This window comes from Staurois parvus, unplaced genomic scaffold (genome assembly GCF_062004578.1).
Source record: "Staurois parvus isolate SC_StPar_1 unplaced genomic scaffold, SC_StPar_1.0 ptg002707l, whole genome shotgun sequence".
Taxonomy (NCBI): domain Eukaryota; kingdom Metazoa; phylum Chordata; class Amphibia; order Anura; family Ranidae; genus Staurois; species Staurois parvus.
In genome coordinates, this window is record NW_028320503.1 from 92,136 (window position 1) to 117,241 (window position 25,106).

At 50.6% G+C, this 25,106-nt stretch overlaps 1 protein-coding gene across 2 annotated transcripts in view; it reads right to left on the reverse strand.

Moving 5' to 3' along the window:
• Positions 1 to 25,106, reverse strand: part of LOC149429414 (F-box/LRR-repeat protein 6-like) — an 81,156-nt gene extending 56,050 nt beyond the window's left edge. The window contains exons 1-7 of one of the 2 annotated variants that reach the window (XM_089666432.1): positions 24,722 to 24,952; positions 24,488 to 24,642; positions 22,830 to 22,892; positions 19,624 to 19,755; positions 15,865 to 15,972; positions 15,080 to 15,193; positions 1,282 to 1,534 (exon numbers count right to left, since the gene is read on the reverse strand). In XM_089666432.1, coding sequence (XP_089522558.1) covers positions 1,391 to 1,534; positions 15,080 to 15,193; positions 15,865 to 15,972; positions 19,624 to 19,755; positions 22,830 to 22,859 — 528 coding nt within the window. In that variant the 5' untranslated portion in view covers positions 22,860 to 22,892; positions 24,488 to 24,642; positions 24,722 to 24,952 and the 3' untranslated portion in view covers positions 1,282 to 1,390. Of the gene's footprint in view, positions 1 to 1,281; positions 1,535 to 15,079; positions 15,194 to 15,864; positions 15,973 to 19,623; positions 19,756 to 22,829; positions 22,893 to 24,487; positions 24,643 to 24,721 lie in introns of those variants that run through there. The other variant, XR_016310477.1, reaches the window with a different exon arrangement.

Genomic DNA, 25,106 nt, shown 5'->3' on the forward strand with positions numbered 1-25,106 from the left:
CTCCTTCCAGTCCGGATACTTTCAGCCCCTTCCAGTCCACCACCAAGATGTTCCCACCACCATGCTTCACAGATGGGATGGTGTTTTTGGGGTGACGTGCAGTGCCATGTGACCTCCAAACATGATGTGTGTTAAGGCATCCAAAGAGTTCCATTTTGACCTAGTCTGACTTCAATTGCACCTTTAGAAATATATTTACCGAGAAAAATTGTGACGTGTTCAATACGTATTTTACCCGCTGTATTTTTTTTCTACCATCTAGAATTTAGAAGTTGGACACCTGTTTATATAAGTGCAAATGAACTTGTTGAACTGGTTCGTAAAGGCTAGTGAAACAGGAAGTGATGTTGGCAGGAAATGGGGAGGAAATAAATGAGATAACACAACTACAAGGGGAGTCTGGAGGGAGACCTGGGTAGAAGGAAGAGGCAGGGAAGGGAAGAATCTTTGCATACAGAGTCTTTTCTGAAGCAGAAGCCTGCCTGCCTGCCTGCCAGCAATGTTTTTTACTGAAAAGATTTTCTGATGGTTCTATAAGATAGACACTGCTGCTCTGGGATCCCAGAATCTGCCACTCTTTCATGTGGTCAGGGAACAAAGATGCCGTTACAGTGAGGTATCAACTCTATGATATGCAATGTGTTCAGATTTCTGGGTAGGTGACCAGTCCTCTTCACAGTTCATAATGTTGGGCTGCTCCTATGATGAGCTTGCTTCTCAGGTTCCTCTGTTCCCATTGTAGGTGCTGAGACTGGTAGGCGTCCATTGGCTTGCAAACCTAAAATCTCAGAACCACACCGGTGCCCCTGGGTTTCCTCAGCTGCAGGAACTGGTTGCCCCCTCCCCCCCAGTCACAGATGACGTCCTTCTAAGGCTGCTGAAAAATTCTTGGAAGCTGCGAGTTCTAGACCTGAATGGATGCTACTACATCTCACCACAGTGCTTGTCGGAGCTCCCATGTACTGGTCAGTATCTGAGCAACTCCAGAGCACAACCCCCGCATTCCTGGTGTGAGTGTCGCCTTCATCTACATCCACAGAAAGTCCTCATAGGCCTTCAGAGCCGAACTCCCACTCGAAGCCGGAGGCCAACTAACCCCTTTGGAAAGCCATCTGCATGAAGGTGTGCCCCCTCTTCCTCTCCTTCCTTTCTTCCTCTCCCTCCCTCCTTCCTTCCTCTCACTCCCTCCTTCCTCTCCCTCCTTCATTCCTCTTCCTCCCTCCCTCCTTCCTTCCTCTCCCTCCCTCCTTCCTCCTCCCTCCCCCTTCCATTTCCCCTCTTTCTCCTACCCCCTTCCATATTTCCATCTACTGTAATCTTCTGTCAGCCTTTGGTTGGGTTGTCTGGGTCTAATCTTTGCTTGTCTTTGTCAGATGTGGAGCAGCTCTACCTAGGGGCGTACCTCTTCACTGAAGTGCTCCCACCGAATTCTGGGTCTTATCTGCTGACCAGAAAATGGCGGCACAGCCTGCAGGAATTGACCTTGAAAGATGAACGATACACAGAGAGGGATTTGGCAGAGGCCTTGATTAACCTGTACAAAGGAAGTGGTGCAGACAATGAGATGGTCGGCAATAACAAACTGCATTTCCTCAACGTCTCAGAAACCAGAGTCACGCCCCACGCTGTCAGGTGACCAATCCGCAATATAGATATTTGTTGTGATCGTCTGTCCCCCCCGCAGAGTAACTGACCCTCCTTTTCTCTGCAGAGATGTCCTCCTCCACTGCCACGCCCTCACCCACCTCGACCTATCCTTCTGCCGCAACATTCCCCGAGGACTGGACCGCGTCTACCACGGCAGAGGAGACATTGAGAGGTGCCTGGTTCATCTGACCCAAAAACTGCAGGAGGTGGAAGAACAGGGACACTCCCCCGAGGAGCTCTGTGTATTGAAAAAAAAGGATCCAGTGGATCTCCTGTGCTCAAATGGAGTCCTGCTGGATGTACAGTACTTGGGTCCAACCCCCAAAAAGGTTAAATATAGAATTCAACCTAAATTGTATTAATAATTCCCGAGTACGGGTCTTTTTTTATTATGGGAAGCCCCCCTTACGTAGCCTTGTTTGATTTTCCCCCCTGGTAGGCCCATTGTTAGTGGGATCGGCTCCCTGAGCTCCAGAGTGGGTGAATATATCGACCAATTCCTGCAACCTCTTGTTGTCAACACACCCGCATTTTTGAAAGATACTAAACAAATACTTGTTGACATCAAGACTATTAAATGACATGTTCCTACTTACCTTGTCACGGCAGATGTGTCTGCATTATACAGCCATATAAAACACACAGACGGCATGGCGGCAGACCAACTTTATCTGAACTTGGCCACAGATATTCCCCCAACACAAAAACCTTTTATTCTACACCTTTTAGACTTTGCTATGAAGCAATTATTTTGGTTTGGCAACAAATTTTATTTACAAACCACTGGTGTCGCCATGGGCACTAAATTTGCCCCACGTTTCGGGGAATTTATTCATGGCTAAATGGAAGGAGGACCTCATTTACTCAAGAGATTGGCCACACCTTTTATTTTATCGCAGGTATATTGATGATGTATTCTTGTCCTCCTGCCGCAACATTTCCCGAGGACTGGACCGCGTCTACCATGGTAGAAGAGACATTGAGAGGTGCCTGGCTCATCTGACCCAAAAACTGCAGGAGGTGGAAGAGCAGGGACACTCCCCCGAGGAGCTCTGTTTATTGAAAGGAGCTCTGTTTATTTATTAGCCAGGGAAGGCCACTGGACCTTTCTCCCGGAGCTCCGGGACTTGCGGCCTACCCGGCACCTGAAGCCGCGGCCTCGATTTCTGGCGCGGCCGACCAGGATCGCCGGACATCAGCCCGGACTACTGCCACTCCGCTCCTCGGTCCCCGCCGATCAGGGGATCACCCCTGCGCCCCTACCGCTGCCATCAGGGCCCATCCGGGCCCCTGTGTCTGCTGCCGAGGTCCCCACCAACACCCACAGTCACTCCGTCCCTCCAGCGGAGCTCCGGCGGTTCGCAGCAGCCTGAGGCCTACCGCGGCACCCGAAGCCGCGGTGTTTCCTGCCAGCCGTGGCTGGAATCGCGGCGGGAATTGCGGCCGCGGCGGGACGCCTCCGCTGCTCCGGGAAGCTACCACCACCACCAACGGTCCTGCTAACCCAGGAGGGATCCACCTCCACCCCGACGCTCCAGGACACCAGGTACTTCACCAGGGGCGCCCACTACCCACCAGGGAGCCCAACCACCATCACACCGCCAGCCTCCAGGGACTCACTCACTCAGGGATCCCACCATCCACCTGAAACCCCAAACCACCAGGGACCCTAAGCCACTATCCCTCCAGGGATCGCTACTACCCCACCAGGGATAGCACGGCCACCATCCCACCGGGGATCCCCTGCCCACCACCCCACCTGGGATTACCAGCCAGCCACCACACCAGGGAACGCTCGCCCAGCACCCTGACTTCCAGCACGCTATTCCCTCTGGCGACGCCCCGGCGACTAATGGCCCACCACAACCCTTGAAGCCGTGGTCTCTCCTACCGGCCGCAACAGATCACGGTTGAGCACAAACCACGCAGGGCCGACGATCGCTACCGCAACGCCCCGCTCGACTCTGATGACGATCCTTCAGCGCCTCACGACGCCGAGCCCTCAGCACCCGACGCCTGGCCTCAACAACCCCAGTCACCGAGCCGCCAGCATCACCAGTCGCCGTGCCTACCATCACCCCCAGCCATCGCACCCTACGACCCCTCCACTAGCCGAACCACCGTACCCACTGAAGACATGCCACAGCACCCATGGTCGCCAGCTTACTGCACCCACAGACTGCCGCCAACCAGCTGCCGCCCTCCACCCTCACTTCCCCTACAGAAGGACTCAAATGACTCTCCCACGGTAATACAGATTCCCCACACCACCTTGCCCTGACCTGTATCCCTTCACCTCCCCTGACCCAACTGTCACCCCACCCACCCCAACATGCCTCCTGCACTCCTCCTCCTCATTTTCCTCTCCACCATCCCAAAAATCGCCTCCCTCTACCCGCCTACCCCCCCAAAACAGCTCTACATTGCCCCTTCACTACTCCCCTCTCCCCACTACGGCACTCACCACCTCCTCCTACTACTCCACTCCCCCGTCGACCCACGTGCCACCACTATCAGACCCACACGCTCCTACACTTCCCATTCCCATGCCACCTTCCTCACCCTTCTCCTTCTCCTATCTGCTGGGGACATCTCCCCGAACCCTGGCCCCTCGCCACCTCACCCCTCCTCTAGGGACCCCCCTGCTCCCGCCAGCTGCCGTAACCCCCTCAACCTCATACCTGTGCACCTCCTCCCCGCATCCATCCCCCCTCTCTCGGTTGCACTCCTGAACGCCCGCTCGGTCTGCAACAAACTTACTGCCATCCATGACCTCTTTATCTCCCGCTCCCTTAACCTCCTAGCCATCACCGAAACCTGGGTACAGGCCACTGACTCCACCTCCCCTGCGGCACTCTCCTATGGAGGTCTCGTCTGGTCCCATTCACCAAGACTGAGCGGTCACAAAGGTGGTGGGGTCGGCCTGCTCCTATCACCGCTGAGCACCTTTCAGGTCCTCCCTAACCCTCCCTCCCTAACTTTCTCCTCCTTCGAGGCTCACTGCATCCGGCTCTTCTCACCCACCCCCCTAAGGATCGCAGTGATCTACAGGCCTCCCGGATCCATACCCCGCTTCCTGGATGACTTCGCTGCCTGGCTTCCCTTCTTCCTCTCCTCTGAGCTACCAACCATCATCCTCGGGGACTTCAACATCCCCATCAATGACAACAGCCCGGCTACTTCCCAATTCCTCCACCTAACCTCCTCCTTCGCGCTCACACAGCACACTCAATCCTCCACCCACATCATTGGGAACACCCTGGACCTCGTCTTCTCCCACCTCTGTACCCTCAACCAGTTCTCTAACACCCCCTTCCCTCTCTCCGACCACCACCTCCTCACGTTCTCCATCTCCCCTTCCCCTAACTCCCCCCCCCCAGAGCGCCAAACCATCACCAGCCGCAACCTTCGCAACCTGAACCCGGCCCCCCTCCACTCAGCTGCCGACCGCCTACACGACAGCATCCTTCCACTGTCTTGTCCTGACCTAGCCACTAACACGTACAACGACTCACTGTCAGCTGCCCTAGACTCTCTGGCACCCCTAACCACACGCAACATCAAACCCAGACCGCTCCAACCCTGGCAGAACGACCACACTAAATGCCTCAAACGTCGCAGTCGTGCGCTGGAGAGACTATGGCGCAAAACCAGGTCCCCCCGTTCATTCTCCCTCTACAAATCTGCCTTCCTCACTTACACCTCCTCCCTCCACGCCGCCAAGCAGGCTTACTTCGTAAACCTGATTAACACCCTCTCCTCCTGCCCTCGCCGACTCTTCTCCACCTTCAACTCCCTGCTCTCTCCCCCCCCTCCTCCACTCAGTACCTCACTCACCGCCCACGAGATAGCCACTCATTTCCACAATAAAATTGATGCTATCCGTCAGGACATAGTCAACTCGCAATCTACCTCCCCACCTAGCCTCCCCCCCCCTATCTCCCCCTCATCTCTTCCCTCCTCTGACCTCGCAACCGCACTGCCCCCCTCCACACCCAAGACCCCGCTTACCGTAACCCCACCAGCTCTGCACTCCTTCAGCCCCGCCACCACTGAGGAAGTCACCAGGGTCTTCTCTGAAGCCCGCCTCACTACCTGCCCCCTAGACCCTATCCCCTCTCGACTCCTCCAGTCACCCCCCTCTTCCCTCATCTGCTCCCTCACCCACATCTTCAATCTCTCCCTCTCTACCGGCGTATTCCCCTCCCCCCTAAAGCATGCGCACATCACCCCCATACTCAAAAAGCCCTCCCTGGACCCCTCTGACCCAAACAACCTCAGACCCATCTCCCTGCTGCCACTCACTTCCAAACTCCTGGAGCGCTTAGTCTACAACCGCCTAAGCGCCCACCTAACTGACAACAACCTCCTTGATCCACTACAGTCCGGCTTCCGTCCACTACACTCCACCGAATCCGCCCTCCTCAAAATCACCAACGACCTACTTACCGCCAAAGCCAAAGGCGACTACTCTGTCCTCCTCCTCCTGGACCTCTCCGCGGCCTTCGACACAGTTGACCACCCCCTCCTCCTTAATAAACTATTCTCCCTTGGCATCAGAGACACCGCTCTCTCCTGGTTCTCCTCTTACCTATCCCGACGCTCCTTCAGCGTTTCCTACAATGGTGCCACCTCCCCTTCCCTCCCCCTCTCTGTTGGGGTCCCCCAGGGCTCTGTCCTTGGACCCCTTCTCTTCTCCATCTACACCTCCTCCCTTGGCAAACTCATACACTCCCACGGCTTCAACTACCATCTCTATGCTGATGACACTCAAATTTACCTCTCCACCCCTCACCTCACCTCCACTTTCTCCGCCCGCATCACTCACCTCCTAAACGACATCTCTGACTGGATGTCGCTCCATTTCCTCAAACTCAACCTCTCCAAAACCGAGCTTCTCGTCTTCCCTCCTGCCCCGCGCCCCCCCCCCCATCCTATCCATCACTACTAACATCACCACCATCAATCCCGCCCCGCAAGCCAAAGTCCTTGGGGTCATTCTGGACTCTAACCTCTCCTTCCAACCTCATGTCAAATCACTGACAAACACATGCAGGCTCCACCTCCGCAATATCGCCAAAATACGCTCCTTCCTTACCCCAGACACCACTAAACTACTCGTACACTCCCTGATTATCTCACGCCTGGACTACTGCAACTCCCTCCTCACCGGCCTACCCCAGTGCAAACTCTCCCCGCTTCAGACCATCCTGAACTCAGCTGCCAGACTCATCCACCTCACCAGCCGCTCCACCTCTGCCACCCCCCTCTGCCTCTCCCTCCACTGGCTCCCTATCGCCCAACGCATCAAATTCAAACTACTCACTCTGACTTGCAAAGCCATTCACAACACTGCCCCTAACTACCTCACCGACCTGATTCCCAAGTACCACCCTACCCGTACCCTTCGCTCTTCACAGGACCTCCTTCTATCTTGCTCCCTGGTCTCCTCCTCACACGCACGACTGCAAGACTTCTCCAGGTCCTCCCCCATCCCCTGGAACTCACTACCCCAATCCATCAGACTGTCACCTTCCCTCCTCACCTTCAGGCGCTCCCTGAAAACCCACCTCTTCAGGGAAGCCTACCCCACCCTCACCTAACTGCTGCTCTCCTTCATTCCTCCTACCACTCCATCCCCCACAGCCACTTCCTCCTGTACCACTACCCCCTCCCTCCCAGATTGTAAGCTCGAAAGAGTAGGGCCCTCTTACCCCTCGTGTGCTGTTCGTAGCTGCTGTAATGTTTCATGTATTGTCCCCCCCTCTATTGTACAGCGCTGAGCAAACCCTTTGGCGCTATATAAACTCAATGTAATGTAATGTAATAATGTAATGTAATTGAAAAAAAAAAAAGGATCCAGTGGATCTACTGTGCTCAAATGGAGTCCTGGCTGGATGTACAGTACTTGGGTCCAACCCACGAAAAAGGTTAAATATAGAATTCAACCTAAATTGTATTAATAATTCCCAAGTGCGGGTCTTTTTTTATTATGGGAAGCCCCCCTTACGTAGCCTTGTTTGATTGGTCCCTTGGGTTTGTTTTTTTTCCATTTTATTTGTCCCTTTTTGTTATGGTTTGTTTTTGTTTTTTTAAGTTCCTAGGTCATATTGAATAAGTGAGATTACAATGTTTTATTTATTTTGTATATTGGATAAAATAATTATACAGCCCTATTTGGGTGTATATACTCCCCTTTTTTCCTCTAACTCCTCATTTCTATTTAGTTTGGTTTTATATAGAAATAAAAAAATTGAATGGTATATTTTATTTTCTTTTTTTTAATGTGATTTTTAAATGTTTTTTTTTCTATTAATTTTTACACACCTATATTTTAGGTTTTATATAGATTTTTATGGTAGTAATGAATTTAGTTATGGGTTTTTTATTTGTTTTTTTTGTTTTTTTAAGCTACTAGGCCATATTGAATAAATTAGAGAATTTTTACAATGTTTTATTTATTTTGTATATTGGATAAAATAATTATACAGCCCTATTTGGGTGTATATACTCCCCCTTTTCCCCCCAACCCCTTTTTTTTATTTGGTTTGGTTTTATATAGAAATAAACTGCTTCTTTTTGGTACTGCAAATAGAAATAAATAAATTGGTATTGTTTATTTTATCTTTTTTTTTTTTTTTTTTTTTTTTTTTTAAAGATAATTGAGATGTGATTTTTTAAAATATATTTTCTCTTAATTTTTACACACCTATATTTCAGGTTTTATATGGATTTGTATGGTAGTTATGAATTTAGTTATGTTTATTGTGATTTTAAAATCGTTACGAGGATACCGCTGTAAGTTCGGTCGGGATTAAATACAAGCATTGTGGATTCGCTGTAGAGTCATCGGAGTGTATTGTTTACAGCGTTCCCATTCAGGGAAATTAATAAATAGTGGGATGGTTGGGGGTTGGTGTCCTTATCTCTGAGGAAGTCCCACAACATGTCAGATGTTGGGACTTCCTCAGAGATATGGACGCCAACCGCCCCGCTATGATGTTATGACGTCATCATGTACTGCCATAAGAGGATTGACGGAGTGGTTCTCTTATTAGGCTCTATTATATGTGGCTTTTCAGAGTATTTTCTGTCATTTACCTTTCCCCCCCTTCCAGTCCGGACGCTTTCCCCCCTCCTCTTCCAGTCCGGACGCTTTCCCCCCTCCTCTTCCAGTCCGGACACTACTTTCCCCCCCTTTCCAGTCCGGACACTACTTTCCCCCCCTTTCCAGTCCGGACACTACTTTCACCCCCTTTCCAGTCCGGACACTACTTTCACCCCCTTTCCAGTCCGGACACTACTTTCACCCCCTTTCCAGTCCGGACACTACTTTCACCCCCTTTCCAGTCCGGACACTACTTTCACCCCCTTCCAGTCCGGACACTTTCACCCCCTTCCAGTCCGGACACTTTCACCCCCTTCCAGTCCACCACCAAGATGTTCCCACCATTTAGATGTTCCCACCACCATGCTTCACAGTTGGGATGGTGTTTTTGGGGTGACGTGCAGTGCCATGTGACCTCCAAACATGATGTGTATTATGGCATCCAAAGAGTTCCATTTTGACCTAATCTGACTTCAATAGCACCTTTAGAAATTAGGAACTGGTTGCCCCCTCCCCCCCGGTCACAGATGACGTCCTTCTGAGGCTGCTGAAAAATTCTAGGAAGCTGCGCGTTCTAGACCTGCATGCATGCTACTACATCTCACCACAGTGCTTGTCGGAGCTCCCATGTACTGGTCAGTATCTGAGCAACTCCAGAGCACAACCCCCGCATTCCTGGTGTGAGTGTCCGACATAGGGGAGCAACTGCATAGGGGGCAAAGGGGAATTTTGTTGGTAGGAAGTGGGTCTCGTCCTTCAGGATCCCACAGTCACACTGCTGGCACAGTCTGCTCTCCCTGGACTTGTAGGTCTGTGGCACCCCGATTTGCTGGCTGTGGGGGCTCAGTCTGTACAGGCTGAGGATGTGTCCTTTGAGGTTTGTTAAAGTGTTCCTAAACCCCCCGCAGTACAATCCGTCTGTAGCTGCAGCAAAGCATGCTTGTTATACTCACTGTGGAACCTAAGGGGTTAATACTCTGCATTGTGTAAAAAGGCTGTTTGATCCTGTCTTCTCTGATCCTCCCCTTCTTCCAGTGCCCCCCTCTTATCTTTTTTTTAATATTATTATTTGGGTTTTTTTTTTTTTTAAATACGGTCACCCTTAGCAGTACAGTGTCACCAAAATGAAGATTTTTTTTTACACCGATTGCTTTTAAACCCACAAAGGCTGTAACAGCAATCTTTTTTTTTTTTTTTTTCCCTCTTCCCTTCCAGGCCTTCAGAGTTACGGGGATCATAACGAATTGAATAGATAGACTTGGGATATCTGAGGTGGTGGGAAGTAAAGGGGTCCGTCCATGGGTGGAGTTCAACCCCAAGGTGGTAGATCTAGGATGGGTTTGGACCCTCAAGATATTTAGGCAAAATGCAAGCCTAAGGGAGGGGAGGGATGGGAAGGAGAGGGGGGGTGGATTGAGGGGTGGAGGGGTGAGGGAGGGGAGGGTATTCTAGTCGAATGCCTGCATAAAGAAGGGAGTAACAAGGGTAGAGGAAAAGGGGGGGGGGGGAGAAGCGAGAAAGAAAGGAAATGATGTTAAGAAAATGGAAGATTTACGGTTTATAACTTCTAATGTAAACGGGTTGAACTGTCCAGGGAAAAGGTTCAAATTATTTAAGGAATTACAACATAGAACAGTCTCAGTGGTTTCCTGCAGGAAACGCATTTTGAATTGAAGTCAAACGTTAAGCAGAATTCTAGATACTATCCATTATGGTATTATGCAGATTCCCCAATTAGGAGAGCAAAGGGGGTAGCTATAGGATTTTCAAAGAATATCAGGTTTGAGTTGGAGGATAGAAAGTCTGATCCGGATGGGAGGTTTCTATTCCTGAAAGGTAAACTACAAGATATCGAATGTACAGTCGCTAACATCTACTGCCCAACTAAGAAGCCGGAGTTATTTTTGAAAAGAGTCTTAAAAAGATTGATGGATTTTAGAAAGGGATATCTGAGAGTAGCTGGGGACTTTAATCTATGTATGGACCCACAAATGGATACAACTTCTGCTGTACAAGGGAGGGGAGTAAGTCCCTAAGATTGCTGAGGAAAGTGATAACGGAGTATCAATTGGTGGACAGTTGGAGAATCATGCATATGAAAGATAGAGATTATTCCTTCTTCTCAAAGGTACATGAGATGTATTCTAGGTTGGACCATGTATTGATAGATTATTATTATTATACAGTATTTATAAAGCGCCGATAGTTCGCTCAGCGCTGTACATTACAAAGGGGGACAGAACATGTGACAGAACAATACCAATACAATGCAAAACATGAGGGGATTGAGGGCCCTGCTCTTTGGAGCTTACAATCTAGGAGATCACCGATTAATAGAGTCTTCGGTTAAATTAACAATAGAGGTAATGTCACTCTCAGACCACGCCCATGTTGTATTGAAAGTAGGATGGGGAAAGAGGCCCTCAGGAGGGTGGGTATGGAGGTTGAATGAGACACTCCTAATGGATCAAGAGACCAAGCGGAAGATTGGAGAGGAGATAAGGAGATATTTTGAGGAAAATGAAACAGGAGATGTGTCGGTGGTTACAGTGTGGGAGGCCCATAAGGTATACATAACGGGAATCCTTGCCGCAATTGGGGCAAGAAAGAAAAGAGAAAGGAGAGAGAAAATCAATGGGCTCCTAAAGGAATTAGATGAGTTTGAACAGTTGCATAAAAAGAATATCACAAAAGAAATAATGCAGAAAGTAAAAAAAAAAAAAAAAAAAGAATTAGAGAATATGATGGAAGAGGAGAAGAGGAGAGTCTTTAATAAAGTATTATGTGAAAGGTATAGATGGGGGGATAGACCAGGAAAGTTTCTGATGAGAGCTTTGAGGAAAAAGAAGAATAGGAATTATATCGATAAAATAAAAAACCCCAAGGGAGAACTTGTTCACTCAACTAGAGAGATTGCGAAGGTGTTTAAGGATTACTACGGTAAACTTTATAATATTGCCCCCCAAGTCTTTATAAATAAGGATGGATCAGCAACTATTGAAAAAAGAAGGATATATTTAAAAAATGCAGGTCTACCGAATTTAAATGAAGATCTTCTGAACTCCCTAGATTCTGAAATTACATATGAAGAAATAAAGATAGCATTAAAAAGCTCCATGATGGGTAAAAGCCCAGGACCAGATGGATACACTGTTAGATATTATAAAAAATACAGCGAGTTGCTAATACCTAAATTGAAGTCCTATTTCAACGCTTTGGGGGGAGAGATGGATATGAGGCGAGAATCCCTGTAGGCTCAGGTGGTCCTTATTCATAAGGAAGGAAAAGATCCTGCCCAGTGTTCAAGTTATAGACCAATATCATTATTGAATATAGATATGAAGATATATGCAAAGATCTTAGCAAATAGGCTGAAAGATTTAATGCCCGAATGGATACATGAAGATCAGGTGGGTTTTGTTCAAGGGAGAGAGGGCAGAGACAATGGGTTGAGATCCTTGCTGCTAATTCAGAAAAGTAGAAAGGGAAGGACTCCAGTGGTGGTTCTTTCGGTGGATGCAGAGAAGGCATTTGATAGAGTTAACTGGGGATTTATGATGGATACATTGGAAGTCCTGGGAGTGGGAGCTAGAATGAGAGCATGGATAGGAGAGTTATACAGGGGGCCCTCCGCAGTGGTTATGGTGAATGGGGAGATGTCGGAGTCATTTGGGATGACAAATGGAACAAGACAGGGCTGCCCGCTGTCCCCATTGTTGTATGTTTTGTCCTTGGAATCACTGTTGTCAACAATAAGAAAAAACTCAGACAAAGGGAATATGTATAGGAAATACAGAACATAAGGTTGCTGCTTTTGCGGATGATTTGTTTTATATCAGAAATCCTACAATCACGCTCCCTAATTTAATGAGGGCACTGAAGGGATATGGAGAGATGTCAAATTTAAAAATCAACCCGGCTAAAACAGAGATATGAAACATAAATCTTCTAAATGAGGAAAAAAGGGGGATACAAGGGGAATTTCCCTTTGTGTGGAAAGAGAATTAAAATACTTGGGGGTAAAACTCACTTCGGCATATAAAAACCTTTATAAATCAAATTACATAGTAATGTTAAATGAAATTAGAGAGGAATTAAGGAGATTAGGAGGAGGAAATTGTCACAATCATGCCCACAGGGAGAGGTGCGGTTCTCCATTCTGCCTCAAACTTATATATTTTGGGTATTTCTCTTAACTCCTATGCGAACACCTGGAGGTTTCATGTATCTCCTCATTCCCCTCCCTCAGGAATGCAAGCAGCATATGACGCTGAGCCTGCCAACAATCCTTTTTGCCAAATAAGGTATTGGTTTGACTGTGATAGGAAAATTCCAGGGCGACTGTCTTAGATAAGGAGAGCTTTCTCCCTTCTTGAAGTTAGTTAGAGGGATAACGGTCTGTGTTACAAGATCTGCAGAAAAAAGCAACGTCTCCTGCCATGAGACACCGGAATTAGCTGTAGAGACAACGCAAATCACCCTGGAGCTCATGAAACCTGAAGCTGCTTAACCCCAGGCATTTATTTGGCAAGTACTTACCTAATTATATATATATATATATATATATATATATATATATATATATATCTTAGTTACATCTGCTTTGTAAATATTTTACTGCACCTGTTTGACCCTTTTAGTAATAAATCTTTCTTCTGAAAGTGTTGAACTGTTTCTATAATCTTAATTGCAATTTACGAATTCCTGCCTCTAAAGAGACGCTACTGTTGGTTTAACTCTCTGTATAACCGGCCTGTGTCAATGCCCAGGTTATGCGGACGATTATTTCAATTATTATAGTGTTATAGCGATATTGCGAGTTTCTTCTTTCTCTGAACCAAAAGGAGGTGGTGGCAGTGTGAAGGGGTTAATTGCGTAATTAACCTGACCCAGTAACACTCGCTCCCAGGCTGCCGGTACATAGATTGTGTCCAATTAGCTGGAAAATCATTGTACAGGGTGCAGCTGGGTGTGGCATTGTTAAGCACGTCACATCGCGGTTTGGATCGGCCAGTCCTTCGGTCACGAGTTTGGTGAGGAGGTCTGCGGTCTGACGCCGCGATCGTGACATATTGAGGGCAGCGGTCGTGGGATTGTCGCATGTTGGTGGCCAATTTATCACAATAGAAAACTCACTTAGCAGTAATACTTTCAAACATCATGGTGTGGGGCTGTTTTTCAGCATACGGTACTGGCAAACTTCATGTCATTGAAGGGAGGATGAACGGAAAAATGGACCAAGACATTATGGATAAAAATCTGCTGCCATCTACCAGGAAGATAAAGATGAAATGAGGGCGGATATTTCAAGCCAATGATCCTCAACACAAAGCCAAGAACATTCTCCATTGGTTTCATAGAAAGAAAATAAAGCTGCTAGAATGGCCCAGCCAATCACCTGACTGGAATCCAATAGAAGATGTATGGAAAGAACTAAAGATTCGAGTTCATAGAAGAGGCCTACAGAACCTTAAAAATTTGAAGAGTGTGTGGAAGAACGGGCCAAAATCCCACCTGAACGACGCATGTGACTCGTTCCTCCATACAGGAGGCGGCTTAAGGCCGTCATTACCAACAAAGGATTTGGTACCAAGTATTAAATACATTTCAGTTAGCGTGTTCAATACTTTTTCCCTGCGTCATTCCATTTTATTACACATCAATTTCTGAACATATTTGTTTTGGTTTCCTTGTATATATGAATCGCACGGGTTGTCACCGGTATGTGGTGAAAATTTCACCTTTAGAAGTATATTTACCGATAAAAATGGTGACGTGTTCAATACTTATTTTACCCGCTGTATATTATTCCATATATTTACGCCATATATAAAAGAAATGAATGAAATGGCCATGACAACACACTTTCCTTAGTCTGCCAGTCTTTTTATAGTTTTGGATACTCCAGTTTAGCCAAATGCCTGGAATCTGCCAGTGTAGGATGGAATTCCCCGTTGGCTGCACCTGCTAAGATCAGTTCCACTGAAAGAAGTCAATATTTCTGGCCCAACGACTCCATCAGAATTCAGGTAGAAGGCGTATCTAGACTTGTGCAATGTGTGGTCACTGATAGCAAACACTTCCTGTTTATTATGGACGGTGAAGGCAATTATGACCTCATGAATAAAGTGATTGGGAAATTCTGTTGATTCTCTGGGCAAGATACCAACTCCATTTCTATACTTTCTTTCGGAAGGGACAATATCCCATTTGGTGGAAAGTAATGGACCATTGAGTGGTTCTGTGGTTTTACAGACATGCAAAAGACACAACTCTGACAATACTCCAGCCCATATAAAGAGGACCTGTATTATACTCACTCACCTCCAGCTTGGGGCAGGAAGCCTGTAATTCTTCAATGGGGAGCAGAAAGTCCAGGATGACCGAATCCAAGGGAACATTCACAACCAAAAGCATCAGTTCTGGGCACCAACCACTCTGTAATCACAATACAGAGACTAAGAGAAATGTAGGAGGGAAGACAAAGGGAAGGAGGAGGATAGAACTGGGGAGGGATATATAGTGGAGGTGAGATAAGGGAAGGAGAGGGATAGAACTGGGGAGGGATATATAATGGAGGTGAGATAAGGGAAGGGGGGGGGATAGAACTGGGGAGAGAGCTATAATGGAAGAGAGATAAGGGAAGGAGGAGGATAGAACTGGGGAGGGATATATAATGGAGGTGAGATAAATGAAGGGGGGGGGGGGTAGAACTGGGGAGGGATATATAATGGAGGTGAGATAAGGAGGGAGAGGGAGAGAGGGATAGAAATGGGGAGGGATATATAATGGAGGGGAGATAAGGGAAGGAGGAGGATAGAACTGGGGAGAGAGATATAATGGAGGTGAGATAAGGGAAGGAGGGGGATAGAACTGAGGAGGAATATATAATGGAGGTGAGATAAGGGAAGGAGGGGGATAGAACTGGGGAGGGATATATAATGGAGGTGAGATAAATGAAGGGGGGGGGGGTAGAACTGGGGAGGGATATATAATGGAGGTGAGATAAGTGAAGGGGGGGATAGACCTGGGGAGGGATATATAATGGAGGTGAGATAAGGGAAGGGGAGGAATAGAACTGGGGAGGGATATATGGCCAGAGGACACACCGCTATTCTATTCATAATTTCCTCCATATCAAGGCTGTATGACAGCAGCAGTCGCCTGTGACGAGTCCCGTACATCTCCAGGAATCTATACACGGCTTCATCCTTAACCTATGGAGACAACACACCCATCACTACAAGAAAATCAGAAGGTAAGGGAAGAGGCAGCCCAGGTGACTGCAGTCAAAGTCAAGCAGTTCCCCATAGCCTGAGACTTAAAAGTGTAATTAAACCCAGGACCCCGCATTCCCTATATCCGCTCTCCCCGGACCCCGCATTCCCTATATCCGGTCTCCCCGGACCCCGCATTCCCTATATCCGGTCTCCCCGGACCCCACATTCACTATATCCGGTCTCCCCGGACCCCGCATTCACTATATCCGGTCTCCCCGGACCCCACATTCACTATATCCGCTCTCCCCGGACCCCGCATTCACTATATCCGCTCTCCCCGGACCCCACATTCACTATATCCGCTCTCCCCGGACCCCGCATTCACTATATCCGGTCTCCCCGGACCCCGCATTCACTATAAATGATCTCCCCGGACCCCGCATTCACTAAATCCGCTCTCCCGGGACCCCGCATTCACTACATCCTCTCTCCCCGGACCCCGCATTCACTACATCCGCTCTCCCCGGACCCCGCAATCACTATATCCGCTCTCCCCCGGACCCCGCATTCACTATATCCGCTCGCCCCGGACCCCGCATTCACTATATCCTCTCTCCTCTGACCCCGCATTCACTATATCCGCTCTCCCCGGACCCCGCATTCACTATATCCGCTCTCCCCGGACCCCGCATTCACTATATCCGCTCTCCCCGGACCCCACATTCACTATATCCGCTCTCCCCGGACCCCGCATTCACTATATCCGCTCTCCCCGGACCCCGCATTCACTATATCCGCTCTCCCCGGACCCCGCATTCACTATATCCGCTCTCCCCGGACCCCGCATTCACTATATCCGCTCTCCCCGGACCCCGCATTCACTATATCCGCTCTCCCCGGACCCCGCATTCACTATATCCGCTCTCCCCGGACCCCGCATTCACTATATCCGCTCTCCCCGGACCCCGCATTCACTATATCCGCTCTCCCCGGACCCCGCATTCACTATATCCGCTCTCCCCGGACCCCGCATTCACTATATCCGCTCTCCATGGACCCCGCATTCACTATATCCGCTCTCCCCGGACCCCGCATTCACTATATCCGCTCTCCCCGGACCCCGCATTCACTATATCCGCTCTCCCCGGACCCCGCATTCACTATATCCGCTCTCCTCGGACCCCGCATTCACTATATCCCTCTCCCTGGACCCCGCATTCACTATATCCGCTCTCCCCGGACCCCGCATTCACTATATCCGCTCTCCCCGGACCCCGCATTCACTATATCCGCTCTCCCCGGACCCCGCATTCACTATATCTGCTCTCCCCGGACCCCGCATTCACTATATATGATCTCCCCGGACCCCGCATTCACTACATCCGCTCTCCCGGGACCCCGCATTCACTATATCCGCTCTCCCGGGACCCCGCATTCACTACATCCTCTCTCCCCGGACCCCGCATTCACTATATCCCCTCTCCCCGGACCCCGCATTCACTGTATCCGCTCTCCCCGGACCCAGCATTCACTATATATGATCTCCCACAGTACACACAACATGGAAATGCAATTATTTTAGTAAATATAAACTGCAAAATATATTTTCTCATCAGCAGTATAGAGCAGTCTTGTGACTTCTATCAGTGTCCAGCAGAGCACTGGTTAAAGCTTGTAGGAGTTTTCATTCTCCCCTGATTGCCCTATGAGACTGCATAACCCCTGACTCTCTGCCTGGACAGTGCTGATTGGCTCTCTGCTGATCACATGAACTCTTTCAAGCAGAAATAAAAAATTCTAGCAATACACACCAAACTGAGCAGGTGCAGCTTGCCCCAAGGCTCTGTTCTATCAGCAGATGAATTGTGGATTGTGGAATAAGGTGAGGATCAGAGAAGCCAGGATCAAACATCCTTCTTTAAACCATGCAGAGTATTAACCCCTTAGGTTCCACAGAGTATAACAAGCATGCTTTCCTGCATCTACAGACGGATTGGACTGTTGTGGGTTCAATAACACTTTAAATGGACAAAACATGGAACAGTCCCCCATACCATGATAGCATGATCCCAACGCACACGGTCCTGCATCCGAGTTTAGCTGTATGCACAAATGCTGCAGTGACCATCGGCTGGACCTGAAAAGACTCAAGTGGGAGGAACATCACCAGCACACCAAGGATCTCCAACTAAGGGTCCAACTAAGGGTCCAAAGCTTTAATCAGAAATCGCATAGTTACAGCAAGGGCGACGGTTTGGATTCTCGCAGGACCCCTTCATCATGTATGTGATGAAGCCTGGCGAAGGGTCATGTGATGAAGCCTGATGAAGGGGTCATGTGATGAAGCCTGCCGAAGGGGGTCATGTGATGAAGCCTGCCGAAGGGGGTCATGTGATGAAGCCTGCCGAAGGGGGCCATGCGATGAAGCCTGGCGAAGGGGGCCATGCGATGAAGCCTGGCGAAGGGGGTCATGCGATGAAGCCTGGCGAAGGGGGTCATGCGATGAAGCCTGGCGAAGGGGGTCATGTGATGAAGCCTGGCGAAGGGGGTCATGTGATGAAGCCTGGCGAAGGGGGTCATGTGATGAAGCCTGGCGAAGGGGGTCATGTGATGAAGCCTGGCGAAGGGGGTCATGTGATGAAGCCTGGCGAAGGGGGTCATGTGATGAAGCCTGGCGAAGGGGGTCATGTGATGAAGCCTGGCGAAGGGGGTCATGTGATGAAGCCTGATGAAGGGGTCATGCGATGAAGCCTGGCGAAGGGGGTCATGCGATGAAGCCTGGCGAAGGGGGTCATGTGATGAAGCCTGGCGAAGGGGGTCATGTGATGAAGCCTGGCGAAGGGGGTCATGTGATGAAGCCTGGCGAAGGGCGTCATGTGATGAAGCCTGGCGAAGGGCGTCATGTGATGAAGCCTGATGAAGAGGGTTATGCGATGAAGCCTGATGAAAGGGGCATGTGATGAAGCCTGGCGAAGGGGGTCATGTGATGAAGCCTGGCGAAGGGGGTCATGTGATGAAGCCTGGCGAAGGGGGTCATGTGATGAAGCCTGGCGAAGGGGGTCATGTGATGAAGCCTGGCGAAGGGGTCATGCGATGAAGCCTGATGAAGGGGCCAAGTGATGAAGCCTGATGAAGGGGTCATGCGATGAAGCCTGATGAAGGGGCCAAGTGATGAAGCCTGATGAAGGGGTCATGCGATGAAGCCTGATGAAGGGGCCATGTGATGAAGCCTGATGAAGGGGTCATGTTTTGAAGCCTGATGAAGGGGTCATGTGATGAAGCCTGATAAAGAGGGTCATGCGATGAAGCCTGATGAAGGGGTCATGTTTTGAAGCCTGATGAAGGGGGTCATGCGATGAAGCCTGATGAAGGGGTCATGTTTTGAAGCCTGATGAAGGGGGTCATGCGATGAAGCCTGATGAAGGGGTCATGTTTTGAAGCCTGATGAAGGGGTCATGTTTTGAAGCCTGATGAAGGGGTCGTGCGAGACTCCGAAACGTTGAACTTGCTGTAACTATATGATTGCTGATTAAAGCTTTGGACCCTTAATAGGAGATCCTTGGTGTGCTGGTGATGTTCCTCCCACTTGAGGCCCCCATACCAAGCGCTGCTGATTTTGCGGAGTGTGTAGAGCCATGCACCATGTACCTTGGAGTCTTGCAGGTTGAGGTTCTGCAACTGGGGACAGCAACGTCCTATAGACTGCAGGTCATCCTCAGTCACCCGATTACAATGTGACAGCGTAAGAGACGACAGCAGAGGGCAGGACTGCGACAAACTCTAAAAGGAACCCCAAAAAAACAGAAAAGACCGTGAGAAGAGGGATAAAGGACAAAGATGTCAGAACAGACATTTGGAAGCCAAGTGGCTTCTGGAGACATTCAGAAAACCACCCTGGCATCCAGGGACAGATGGGGACCTCTATGGCATTTGGGATCAAGTGGCTTCGGGGGATAAGAAGGAGGCCCTGCGGCTTTAGGGTGAAGGTCAGGAGAAACCTGGATTTTGAGAAAAGAAAGCTCCAATGTCTTGCATGGACAGACAGGGAGTTCCGATGTCTTGCAGGGACAGACAGGGAGTTCCGATGTCTTGCAGGGACAGACAGGGAGTTGCGATGTCTTGCAGGGACAGACAGGGAGTTGCGATGTCTTGCAGGGACAGACAGGGAGTTGCGATGTCTTGCAGGGACAGACAGGGAGTTGCGATGTCTTGCAGGGACAGACAGGGAGTTGCGATGTCTTGCAGGGACAGACAGGGAGTTGCGATGTCTTGCAGGGACAGACAGGGAGTTGCGATGTCTTGCAGGGACAGACAGGGAGTTGCGATGTCTTGCAGGGACAGACAGGGAGTTGCGATGTCTTGCAGGGACAGACAGGGAGTTGCGATGTCTTGCAGGGACAGACAGGGAGTTGCGATGTCTTGCAGGGACAGACAGGGAGTTGCGATGTCTTGCAGGGACAGACAGGGAGTTGCGATGTCTTGCAGGGACAGACAGGGAGTTGCGATGTCTTGCAGGGACAGACAGGGAGTTGCGATGTCTTGCAGGGACAGACAGGGAGCTCCGATGTCTTGCAGGGACAGACAGGGAGCTCCGATGTCCTGCATGGACAGACAGGGAGCTCCGATGTCCTGCAGGGACAGACAGGGAGCTCCGATGTCCTGCAGGGACAGACAGGGAGCTCCGATGTCCTGCATGGACAGACAGGGAGCTCCGATGTCCTGCATGGACAGACAGGGAGCTCCGATGTCCTGCATGGACAGACAGGGAGCTCCGATGTCCTGCATGGACAGACAGGGAGCTCCGATGTCCTGCATGGACAGACAGGGAGCTCCGATGTCCTGCATGGACAGACAGGGAGCTCCGATGTCCTGCATGGACAGACAGGGAGCTCCGATGTCCTGCATGGACAGACAGGGAGCTCCGATGTCCTGCATGGACAGACAGGGAGCTCCGATGTCCTGCATGGACAGACAGGGAGCTCCGATGTCCTGCATGGACAGACAGGGAGCTCCGATGTCCTGCATGGACAGACAGGGAGCTCCGATGTCCTGCATGGACAGACAGGGAGCTCCGATGTCCTGCATGGACAGACAGGGAGCTCCGATGTCCTGCATGGACAGACAGGGAGCTCCGATGTCCTGCATGGACAGACAGGGAGCTCCGATGTCCTGCATGGACAGACAGGGAGCTCCGATGTCCTGCATGGACAGACAGGGAGCTCCGATGTCCTGCATGGACAGACAGGGAGCTCCGATGTCCTGCATGGACAGACAGGGAGCTCCGATGTCCTGCATGGACAGACAGGGAGCTCCGATGTCCTGCATGGACAGACAGGGAGCTCCGATGTCCTGCATGGACAGACAGGGAGCTCCGATGTCCTGCATGGACAGACAGGGAGCTCCGATGTCCTGCATGGACAGACAGGGAGCTCCGATGTCCTGCATGGACAGACAGGGAGCTCCGATGTCCTGCATGGACAGACAGGGAGCTCCGATGTCCTGCATGGACAGACAGGGAGCTCCGATGTCCTGCATGGACAGACAGGGAGCTCCGATGTCCTGCATGGACAGACAGGGAGCTCCGATGTCCTGCATGGACAGACAGGGAGCTCCGATGTCCTGCATGGACAGACAGGGAGCTCCGATGTCCTGCATGGACAGACAGGGAGCTCCGATGTCCTGCATGGACAGACAGGGAGCTCCGATGTCCTGCATGGACAGACAGGGAGCTCCGATGTCCTGCATGGACAGACAGGGAGCTCCGATGTCCTGCATGGACAGACAGGGAGCTCCGATGTCCTGCATGGACAGACAGGGAGCTCCGATGTCCTGCATGGACAGACAGGGAGCTCCGATGTCCTGCATGGACAGACAGGGAGCTCCGATGTCCTGCATGGACAGACAGGGAGCTCCGATGTCCTGCATGGACAGACAGGGAGCTCCGATGTCCTGCATGGACAGACAGGGAGCTCCGATGTCCTGCATGGACAGACAGGGAGCTCCGATGTCTTGCATGGACAGACAGGGAGCTCCGATGTCCTGCATGGACAGACAGGGAGCTCCGATGTCTTGCATGGACAGACAGGGAGCTCCGATGTCTTGCATGGACAGACAGGGAGCTCCGATGTCTTGCATGGACAGACAGGGAGTTCCGATGTCTTGCATGGACAGACAGGGAGCTCCGATGTCTTGCATGGACAGACAGGGAGCTCCGATGTCTTGCATGGACAGACAGGGAGCTCCGATGTCTTGCATGGACAGACAGGGAGCTCCGATGTCCTGCATGGACAGACAGGGAGCTCCGATGTCTTGCATGGACAGACAGGGAGCTCCGATGTCCTGCATGGACAGACAGGGAGTTCCAATGTCTTGCAGGGACAGACAGGGAGTTCCGATGTCTTGCATGGACAGACAGGGAGTTCCAATGTCTTGCAGGGACAGACAGGGATTTCCAATGTCTTGCAGGGACAGACAGGGAGTTCCAATGTCTTGCAGGGACAGACAGGGAGTTCCAATGGCATCCAGGTTCAAGGACCCTGTGGCATCTAGGGAAAGACAGGCACCCAGGAAACCATGGCACCCAGGGGAAGGTGGAAGGCACCCATGGAATGTGGGGATAGGTAGGAAGTCATTATGGCACCCAGGTACAGGTGCAAGGGCCCCATGTCATTTGGGAAGAGGTAGGAGAAACCCGAGGCACCCGTGGAGACCTGCAAGAAGTCCCTATGGCATTCAGGGACAGGTGTGAGGGTCCTGTGGCATCTGGGGAGAGGCAGGAGGCACCCATGGCACCGAGGGATAGGTGGGAGGCACTCCTCAACCCCTGGGGACAGAGTGTAAACGAATGCACTTACCTGCACAACAAAGGAAACAAATTCTTCCATCGATGAAGGGAAAAGTCAGAGACCTGAGGAAGCCTAGAAATAAAAATGACCGACATCAGCAATGAAGGGGAGGACATGGGTGTCAATATTCCAAACTAATGTCTATAACTGATCAATAAAAACCCCGGACACAGCTATAGAGATGACTGCTATATGTGCAACAAAAATGTTCACTGTGCGGCGCACACACCTCACACCAATGAGAGGAAGACTTTGCAAACCCATCAGATCCCAATGGGGAGGAATCTCCTGCTGGATCTCTATACTGACATGGACGGGGGATGGGTGAGGAACGTAAGGACGCCCCATCATTGGATGGAAATGATCGACCTACAGAGGACTGAATTCACAGACACCCCGAAAATCAAAGTGAAGAAATGATGCAGCAGGCAAGTCCATGTTGGTGAAATGTCATTGCAGCAACTCAGAATGGGCCTCAGTAGTCTGTGTGGCCCCCACGTGTTTGTATGCATGCCTGACAATGTCGGGGGAGGGTCCTAATGAGACCACGGATGGTGTCCTGGGGGATTTCCTCCCAGATCTGGACCAGGGCATCACTGAGCTCCTGGACAGTCTGAGGTGCAACCTGGCGGCGTCGGATGGACCGAAACATGACATCCCAGAGGGGTTCTATTGGATTTAGGTCAGGTGAGCGTGGGGGCCATTCAATGGTATCAATTCCTTCATCCTCCAGGAACTGCCTGCATACTCCCCCCACATGAGGACGGGCATTGTCTGCTCCGGGAGGAACCCGGGACCCACCGCTCCGGGAGGAACCCGGGACCCACCGCACCGGGAGGAACCCGGGACCCACCGCACCGGGAGGAACCCGGGACCCACCGCACCGGGAGGAACCCGGGACCCACCGCACCGGGAGGAACCCGGGACCCACCGCACCGGTGCAATCCCCCCTCCCTGCATAATGACACAGGGCGGAGCAATCTACATTTGGTAACAAGAGACACACCAGCAGACAGTCACATCAGGAGGGAGAGCTGCTGGAGACACCCCCCAGCAAGCCAATACACATACATCCCATAATAGTTTGTTCCCAAGCAAGACACACAATAGAACAATGGGATGCACCACATGACACCAAACAATCCACAACCCCCCCAATATCAGGACAGATCACCCCCGTACCCCTAACAGGCACAGGGTGACTTACACATAATAGGGATATGGGGAGCTGAGACAGGGGTCTCCCCACCTCTCCAAAGTGAGCTGTGTTACATGGGCCCCCCCCCCCAAAGTGACTCCCGTCACACAGTGCAAATAAATAAAACCCCCCAGTGGCGATTAAATACCACCAAAAGAAAGTTGTATTTGTGTGAAACAAATGATAAAAATGGGTAGAGTGTTGCATGACCATACAATTGTCATTCAAAGTGCAACAGCGCTGAAAACTGAAAAGTGGCCCTGGGCAGGAAGGGGGGAGGGGGGAGGGGGGAGTGCCCGCAAGCCAAGTGGTTAATTCCCCAAAAATATGACACCAAAATGTCAAAAGTAAAGGGATGGAAATTCTCTTAATTTTGGAAGTTTTGGGTCTTCTGGTTGGTGGATATCTGCAGATAACACACTTCCTGCTGCCCAATTCTACAACCAGACAAAGGAAGACCTGAACTGACCGTTGCTGGATGAATGCCCCCATTGTCTTCAGCACCATTTTCTGGGTTCTGGGTGGATCTGTGGTGCCTGGAAGGACCCAGCAGCGACTGTCACGCGGCGCCAGAGGTCCCGACTGGACGCTACCTGTCTCCATAGTCGACACACCTGGGAGATCCTGCAGATGAAAGAAGACACAGGGAGATAAGAGATGAAGAGGATGACAACTTAGGACACACCTGTTGTCGTGTCCTCACCTGCACAGAGCGGGCACCGCACCCTCACTGTCCGCCAGGACCTGGAAGACCCGATGTAAGATCACCACTGGGATGATGGAGCCCCAGCCAAAGTCATTGGTGACAGCTCCCTCCATCGATGCCACCACACAGCCAAAGTCATTGGTGACAGCTTCCTCCATCGATGCCACCACACAGCCAAAGTCACTGGTGACAGCTTCCTCCATCGATGCCACCACACAGCCAAAGTCATTGGTGACAGCTTCCTCCATCGATGCCACCACACAGCCAAAGTCATTGGTGACAGCTCCCTCCATCGATGCCACCACACAGCCAAAGTCATTGGTGACAGCTTCCTCCATCGATGCCACCACACAGCCAAAGTCATTGGTGACAGCTCCCTCCA